General features: G+C 45.4%; 1 protein-coding gene across 2 annotated transcripts in view; it reads right to left on the bottom strand.

Moving 5' to 3' along the window:
- Nucleotides 1-2,528: 2,528 nt before the first annotated feature.
- The window catches only part of LOC135372060 (zinc finger protein 239-like), a 75,175-nt gene continuing 68,546 nt past the window's right edge, over nucleotides 2,529-9,157 (bottom strand). For both annotated transcript variants that reach the window (XM_064605782.1, XM_064605783.1), the window contains exon 3: nucleotides 2,529-3,517. In XM_064605782.1, coding sequence (XP_064461852.1) covers nucleotides 2,627-3,517 — 891 coding nt within the window. In that variant the 3' untranslated portion in view covers nucleotides 2,529-2,626. The remainder of the gene's footprint in view (nucleotides 3,518-9,157) is intronic.

Here is a 9,157-nt window from a genome sequence, read left to right as displayed (position 1 = left end):
TTTTTTTGCTATCAGAGTGTAGATGCCTTATGTTGGGCTTTCAGATGATGTGCGTTCAGTATTATTATTCAAATGCATCTCAATGCCACTGCCAACTGTAGGAGCTCGGGACCTCGTCAAGCTGCCCCGAGCAGCTTTTTGCCCCGAGTTTCCGCACTGTTACAGTGAAATAAAGATTTGATTTGATTTGATAATAATCAGTAATGAACAATACAACGAAAAGTTACATACACCTTCCTGGCAATAAACTTTGACTCCAATGCAGTCAGATGACCTAATTTTGCACCTCATGTATTCAGTTATTTGCGTCCCGAAGTGAGACACATCCCTAAAATTGTTGCCCTCGTGTTCTCGTAATAGACGGCTTTAGAAAATCCCAAGGAGCTGAACGCCGCTATGAACTATGGGAACTTGCTAGTAACGAACGAGGAGAAACCCTGTTTCGACTCCTTCTATCTGGGCCGATTATCCACCAGGAGTCAAGGTCAGCGAAAACGAAACGTGACGGACATTTCATTTCAGTAATCTTCGAGGGTGCAACGCGTGCGGAAGGAGAACTGGGATTTTCTGAAATCGTCTGTTAGTGCCGAAATGTAAATTATCCGGTGGAACGAAATGTGACGGCAGGATTTTGTGGGTTCTGTGTGGCCTTATGTGTTGATGTACATCTTTTCAAACTGTTGAAAGAAAGCGCTAGTTTGTTCTCTTCCGTGTCCGTGTGTTTTCGCGCTACTCTACTACAAGTATGTTCCAACACACCCAACGTCCCACCTTGCCGAAATATAACTTCTCCACACGGTGGAACAGCGCTAAAGTAGTACTACAGCAGCGGCATCCTGGTCTCATTTTTATGCTTGAGGCGCTGGCGTTGAGAGCATAACAAAAAATCTTAATATCCTGAATATACGCTCTGTGTCAGTCGACTTGAAAAGCCTGCGAGTTTGTTGAATGAGGACCTCCCGAAAAAGTCCGGGTTGTTTTGCTTCCCTAGAAAGGTATTGCGTCATAGTGATGTCTTTTTCTTTCTGATTAGGATTAGCTGCTGCGATCCGCCAGGAACTCTAACGAAGGAATGGTCTGGCGAGGTACCAGTGCGCGTGGCTCAGTGGTTAGCGTGCTGGGCATGTCACGTCGATACAAGGAGGCACCCGGGTTCGAATACCAGTGCCGGCTGTGCTGTCGGAGGCTCTTCCTAGGTTTTCCTCAGCCAGGACGCACATTCTCTCAGGGCGCCAGCCGTGACGTTGCCCACCGCTGTGAGGCTGACAACGGCGAGTCCTATTACCATCACCACCACCGTCATGGCGAAGTATGTAGCACTACTTTCTTCCGCAGACGGACAGAAGTAAACCTCAGGGCCCAAAAGTCAAGAAAGAGGAAGTCTGAATTTGCGTTTCGAAACGCCAAATCCCTATTCTTCCCTCCCTCCGTTTTTCTTTTCAGTAAACAGATCTCCACTATTCCGTTCTGTGAAAAAATCAAATTCCGCACATTCCCGCGACGAATGGAAGCCATGATGAGGATCCGGCCAGCCCTCGTCTGCGCCATAATCAGTACCACAAGCCAAAGACGCCAAGCCCAGCTGTCCCCCGTCCACGTGCCGTCGTCATTCTTTCCGTCTTGGTATCGACGCGGATTTCAACTGCTAGAAACGCTCCGCGTCTGACGAGGGGGGGAGGTGATGTGGCAGCCCGTGGAAGACGATGAAGAAGTGACATCGCGCGCCACTACTACTGCCAGGCAGTTCTACGGGCACCGTCCTAGCGTGAGGCAACGAGCATCTGCACGCTGGGACATTCTATCATCGTCGGTCAGGACTTAGCAATTAGCAACGAGGGGCTCCCCTGAATAGTGCATGCGTAATTCAACTTCTCTTTTATTGAACTGCGTACATGTGCATGGATTCACAGTTTCTGGCTGCTGGCATTTGTGAGAACTATAGCAACACTTTTCTAAAAGGGTGTAATATTACCAGGGGTGTTAAATTACACCCTAAAGGATGTGAGTTATAACACTTTTGGATTACACCCTAAAGGGTGTTTCTTAAGTAGCAAATTACACCCTTGTTTGGAGAGCGTAGCCTGTGGAAAAGGGTGTTGTATTTCACCCTAAAGGCAGTGAGTTATCGTACTTTTGGAATACCCCCTTAATCGAATGCACCTTTTGAATGCCCCCTTTGGAATGCACCCTAAAGGGTGCAAAAAATTAAGAGTGTAGTGTGAGGACACGACCATCTTCCCGCTGGGACATTCTATCATCGCCGGTCAGGACTCACGTAGAAGGACACCAGCTCCTCTACAGAAGTTTTAGTGTCGCATCGACAACAAAGGTCGCATTGCGCCAACACAGTGATTACCATGAAACGCGTTGAAAATATCGACAATGTTTAATATAAGGAGAGATGTAATATATAAAATACCAGTCTTAGACTACAAAATCTTGACAATTCCAATGGATCTTCAAAAAATTAAAAACTCTGCAAAAACGTATGATAGCCTTATCACCAAGCAATAGCGCACAAGATAATATAATTTACTAGAATATTTTATTGCCCAATGACACGCACAGATTGCGTAACAGTGAACACGATACACGGCATTCCTGATGCAATAAGAAAAAAAAAAACTCAAACAGCGTTTACATGCTTTAATTTAAAGTGACGAACGAGGCTTCTCTTCCACTTGTGAGGAACTCCGCACTGAACACATTTAAACGGCCTCTCGTCGGTATGCACCCTCATGTGTCTCCGAGCATCATACCTGCGACGAAATTTTCTGCCGCGCACTTCACACGACAACGATCCCTTGTCCGTGCGTCTCATCTTGTGGAGTCTCAAACCCCCGGTGTCTCTCCCGGAAACCACGCGACTCAAGTGTCTCTCGCGAACGTGAACACGCTGTACGTGGTCTACGTACGCACTTGCGCGGTAGAAGGGCCTGGAACATACGCAGCACACATCCGTCGGCTCTCCCGTGTGACGCCGAACGTGCGCGACAAGATCGTTGCTGTCGCGGAACCCTTTATCGCACACATTGCAGCACCATCTGTTTACTCCTAAATGCACCGTTCTAATGTGTCTGTCCAAGTTGTAGCTACTCGCCAGGACGGCTCCGCAGATGTCGCATTCGAATAGCTTCTCCCCGGTGTGGACATAGTAATGGCGTCGTAGTTTTTTGGGACGAAACCACCTGAAGCACACTTCACAACGTTCCCCCGAATTCTTAGAGTGTATAAACATATGGGCTCTTAACGAATACTTGGAACTGAAGCTGTCATGGCACGTCTTGCAGACTTGCTTCTGATGCTTGCCGTGCATTCTGCTGTAGTGGTCCACGAAGGTATACGAGTCTTTGTAGGGTTTCCGACATTTTGGACATCGAAACGGTCGCTCGGTGGCATGTATACGGTAGTGCTTGCGTAAGGCGGACATGCATCCTACTCGTCGACCACAAAGTGTGCAACATATGGTTCCATTTGGCTGACGGCTCTTTTCGAAGTAGCTGGCATCTGGAGGGCTCTGTTTTTGGAGACGATTACGATATTAGCAACATGGTAGTACGAGCAGGTATCTTTTGTATGAAAAAAAAAAAAAAAACATATTGCACTATTTTGTACAGCGCTGATTTGAGGAATTCCGAAACTTATATGGGATAATGTTTACGTGCACTATGGATACGCTACCGTGAAGGTTTAATTCGTAGTAGGCTCCTAGGAATTTGCAGAAGTGTACCCTAATAGCAGACGCTAGATGTTGAGAGCGGTGAGCATCTCACCCTCCCAAAAAAGTGTTGCCGTTTAGCCGAATACACCAATGAGCGGACGGACTGGCAGAACGTCTGTATTATGTGCACGATACCTTGAGCACGCCATGTCTGCAGATTCCTCGTCCTCTAAACTTGCCGTTAAGCTCAGCTAAATGAATGTCTTTGTTGACATCCGGTTGTCCCTCCTAGATGTCAATTAATTCACCTGATGATCCATATGTACTAAATAACGACTTAAATTTGATATCTAAATGGTGTCAAACATGGCAAGGGCAACTTAATGTCAATAAGACAGTGTGTATGTCTGTGTCACGAAAACGAGACATTCGTAAATTTAATTATTCCATTGAAGGAAATGGGATTAAACCCGTTGTGGAATACAAATATTTGGGTGTTTTCATCGACAGCTGGTTAAGCTGGGATAGCCACATAGAACACATCATTAAGAAATGTACTTTTCGTGTAAACACATTGAGGAGAACGTTAAGGTGTGCCACGCTAGAGACTAACCTATTAATATACAAAGTCTCGATACGTCCAGTTTTAGATTATGCGGCTGTTGTATGGTTCCCCTTTCAGACGACTAAAGTTAATGCCCTCGAAATGGTGCAAAGGAAAGCGGCAAGGTTTATATGCAGGAAATATTCCAGGAACATTTCGGTATCCACTTTGTATCGGGACTTGTGCCAAGAAAACTTAAGCAGTAGAGTCAAGTTTCAGCGACCGAAATGGTTTTGGCAGTTCCTGAATCATGAATTGACACTGAACGCTCCTGACATAAAAAGTTTAGCGCGACCTGGACGGTTACGTACCAGAAACTCGGTGCACATCCCACCTCCTTTCGCAAGGGTAGAAATTAGGGATGTGCCAACCGAATCCACGAATCCTAGGCAGGAATTCGAGATTCGGGAATCCAAATCCCAGTGCCCAAAACGGCGAATCGAATCTTTCGAATCCACCAACCACGTTTGTTTGTTTCTTTTTTCAAACTGCGACTCCGGAGTCCGCGAAAACCTCATTGGCCGACGGGTGCTTTCTTGTTTCTTTGTTTCCATTGCACTGGACTGAAAGAGCTCAGGTAGGAACTGTTACATTACAAGTTTAAAAGTAATATGATTTTGCTTTCGATTGTTGCTTAGTTTTATGGAAATAATTCTGACTCGCGAGTTTATGTACTGAGATGAACAATATGGTTAAATACATTACGTTTGAGAAGAACTATATGGGTATATTTTCTCCCGAAGCTGAACTATTATTTAATTCGTTTTTCATTAAACAAATGTATCATATCTGCTTCGAAACACTTTTCACTATAGGCTTTTTTTTTCTTGGCGTTTTCAACTCCTTTTAAAGAAAGGATTCGAAAGATTCGAGGTTCGTCCCATCTCTAGTAGGTATTCTTTCTTCGTCGAGGTGATAAATGATTGGAATAATCTGCCGCGACATGTTGTTGTAATCAAAAACAGAACAGACTTTCTCAACAAACTACATTCTTTTTCATTACCATAGACTTCAGAAAGGGGTGGGGGTGGCGTATATTATTTACCGTTGTTTTTGTTTGCAATCGTGCTTTAATATGTACTGCCCTATATTGTATTGCATTATCTGTATTGTCGATACCGCCCTTCTGGTTCGAACGTATGGTACCGACTTCAATTTTCTTTTGTGCTGAGTAATTGGTAGTAGTAAGTTCAAAGTGTGTAGGTTGTGGCACAGCGTTAGAATCCCATAATTAGTGCTCTCATCTATATGCTGCGAGTGTCAAGGTGCATGTAAATGAATGTACACAGGCATGTACGTACTCTGTTTACGTACTCACCGCACTGACAACATTTATCTTCATGTCCTTCGGACAGCGACGCGAATCCGTTTTGCAAAGCACACTATGTTTTTCACCGGGACTGTTCCATTGCGTGGCAAAGGGCGTGCACGTGCAGCATGGACTAAAAAGACCGATGCACGAGCTGAAGCGTTGTTCACTGCTTAGCGCCGAAGCAAGAAAGGGTCCGCTACAATTTTGATTCTAGCTTCGTAGCGGAATGATACTTTGGAATTATGATAACATACAAAATTAAGATAGCGTGTAACGGAATATGAAGCTAACTTGTTTTTACATTTGGGCGGTGCACAGAATGTTTGAAACCACTTTGAGGAGAAGCCGCAGTATGAGATTGCCAGGGTGGAGGGAGGTATACACTATAACTGTTCCCGAGGCAGATCGCGGTCCGCTTAACGGACATTTGGGCCATGTAGCCAGCGCCAATGTGGCAAGTTGGTGAGCTAAGCGCAGCACAGCCTTTTGTGCGGAGCTTTCAAGCCTGTCGTAATACATGTCGGCCTAGGTCGGACATTAGCATCGATGGCGGATGGAAACATGCGGCTACTTTGTAGCGTACGCAAATGGCTCGCCTATCTCGCTCTCGTCGGTATACATATACCTCGAGTGTACGGCTGAAGTCGGTGTGGAATATCTCGCTCTTCCCCGTTCGCCGCACGAAGAGCGTCCGCCCGTTGAAGCTTAAAATCGCATTACCCACATACACTTAACTGTCCCGTTCCCGCTATCACTTAATTTGAAGTAATATAATTAATTTTGACATTTTTCGCAGTTCTCATCGCCAGAAATATATTTAAAAAAAGTTAACATCTCCACATATATTACGATGATTTCAACTTTCACTGGAGCACCTGTGGCGTTCACTTAAATACGTACGAATTCGACATCGAACATTAAGCGAAACAGCACGCGCTCGTGCAAATTCCTTCCCCTATTTTCAACTAAAACTCTGCCCTGCAACACACGAGCTGATCTCACAATATCGCGATCAGTCTTTACCAGCTGTTACCATATCAGTCGTTTCCCCACCAAGACTCAAAAAACAGAACTTCACCGTATGACAGCCTCAGAGCTGAATTCGTTCAGAATGATATCGAACACTTTCTCGTGTGTATGATGCATGACGTCACTGGACTTCATGTCGGAAACGCAAGCCACCGACTCAGAACGTCGCTGAACTTCACGCGAACGACATTGAGATTCAGCTGTGGGAAAAACGAGTCAGAAAGACTCAAAATATATTGCTAGGATGGGATTCGCGGTAGGTCTGCATCCTGAGCTCTGTCATTCAATGCCGGACATGTCGGCAGTAGCAGACGCCACTGATCCTGTTAACTCTCTGGCGTGGGTCTCACTGCCGCGATGTACATCGTGTTCTCCGCACTCCACGTTTGTTGCGGGCTATCTCGAGTTGTGCCCAAAGGAAACCTTCCATTTTGCGAACACAAGTAGGTCATAGCCTGGGCTATATAGCTACAAATTATGAAAAAAATCCGAGGTGGGTTTTTTGAGAAACGAGCGTCCAAAAAACCCCATTTTTTGAGAACATAGCTGCTACTCTACACCGCCTTGCCGAAAGCGGGCAAGGTACAGACATGTAAATGTGCAACAATTTAAAGAGCACGCTTCGAGCTACACGCCGGTACCTCATACATCTCCGCGGCGTGTATAGCAGGAGTACAGCGCAAAGATAAATATTAGCAAAATGTGAATTTTCTTGCAAATTTGGCGATTTTTAAATGAAGATCAAAATAGAATTGACCCGTGCTGTTTGCGCACGCTAAAAGTCGTTGTACCTGGAATGTTGTGCAAAAAATATATATATACTTTGGAACCGGCCGATGACGAGGAATAAAATGTCAAAGGCGTTCCATCAGAAAGCTCCGTCGTCGAGTCAATTTTTCTTTTTTCTTTTTGTCTGGCGAGCCACAACACACAGAGCCAAAATATTTATTTATCCTGTGTGTATTCGTGTTGTGGCACAACATATATCTTTTCAAAGGAAATCGGTGACTTTGTCCGGACCACCCTGCCTGAGTTGAGATGGAATCACCCACCCGCATTGCACGCCCCGGGTTGCAGTTGCGGTGCGAGTAAAGATTTATTTACCCGCGCTCACCTCCACAAATAAACACGGCCTTTCGCAACGAGAGGATGCGCGCTAATAAATTCTTAACGATGTATAACGGAATCGTATGCGTTCTAAGTATAGGTGATTGCCTGAGAGACCATCCCTTTAACCCAAGAATTGTCAACTGGTGGGGAATTCCCTACTGTGGGTGATTTGGAATTCTCAAGAGGAGAATGACAAGATGTAACATTCACCTCCAATTGCCCTCGCCAACGCCACCTAGATAGAGAAGTCCGTTTTAACTGCCTTCTCTCCCTCCTTCGTTACGTAGATAAATAGTAGTCAGCATTCGTCCGCTACCGAGATTCGCCGTCCTGCGAGTCCAAGAACTAACAGATGGTTGTACCTAACTCTGCAAACTTGAACCTGTAGACCAAAAGTGCAAAACGCTTTCCGGAAGATTAGGCTTAAGAAACGTACGGGACCGTTTTGCGCCTTATTTTATTTTTTCCCCATTTAGTATACTCGCTGCCTATAGTGGCCCATGAGAGAACTGATGTTCTGAGGCTCCGACAACATAGAAAGGACAAATACACTAGTCCTTCATCGCCTATAGTGGCGTTCTGCTGCTACCTCTGGTTATGCTACGCATAAGTGAATAAATTGCGCCAGACCGTTGCTATGTTCATAACTGCAATAGTAACGAGATGCTCGAAGAAAGACCCTTTCTTTTTGTTTTTGTTCCTATTAGGTGACGAGAATGCAGTGGCGATTTTTAAACACAGGCTTTCTGTGGCTGCCCATGCTGCTGACGGCGGTTCGTGTCGATGACTACGCTGACAGCACGTTCGTCAGTGGCTACGGCCGTTTAAAACGCGGTCCCGATTGGTTGACCCTTAGTTTTTACGTCACGTCCACGAGTAAGCAGGATTTCTCTCTATATGGGTGGTGTTGCTCTTGCGCGTATTCTTCGTAGTGTATTATTTACCTCCATTGACAGGAAAGCCTCAACAGTATCTCATGATCACTCCTGGGTGACACGGTACTGGAAGAGCTATGCTTTTAAGGCACACCGAAGACGCACCGAATTATTTTTATTCGTGCATTGCTTAGGAGTTAATATGTGGGACATAACTCATCCATGAATGCTAAAAGGGGTCCACGGAGCAAAAAGTTTGAGAACCGCTGCTTTAACCATTTCGCTAGTAACGCATGAAAGCCACAAAGAAAGCGTCATGTTTTCTTCTTTCGCTTCTTTCCTTGCAGAACTGCGGCATCGTATTTCCGCATTTCCTGTCACTGGTATTTCCTGGTACTGTCACTGGGGTGCTCTAGATCTAGAGCACATTATTCTTCATTGTTTAGACTACACAACCTTCCCGAACCGCACTCTCATGGTCTGTTAATCAGCTGGACTCTCGAACCTTCTCTCTATCAAAATTGCTTGGTCCCTGGCCAAATCCAGCCCACCAACGCTCTGCCCTG

Source organism: Ornithodoros turicata, unplaced genomic scaffold, assembly GCF_037126465.1.
Source record: "Ornithodoros turicata isolate Travis unplaced genomic scaffold, ASM3712646v1 Chromosome13, whole genome shotgun sequence".
NCBI classification, from domain to species: Eukaryota; Metazoa; Arthropoda; class Arachnida; order Ixodida; family Argasidae; genus Ornithodoros; species Ornithodoros turicata.
The sequence above is the reverse complement of the archived record's forward strand: the minus strand, read 5'-3'. Positions and strand labels throughout refer to the sequence as shown.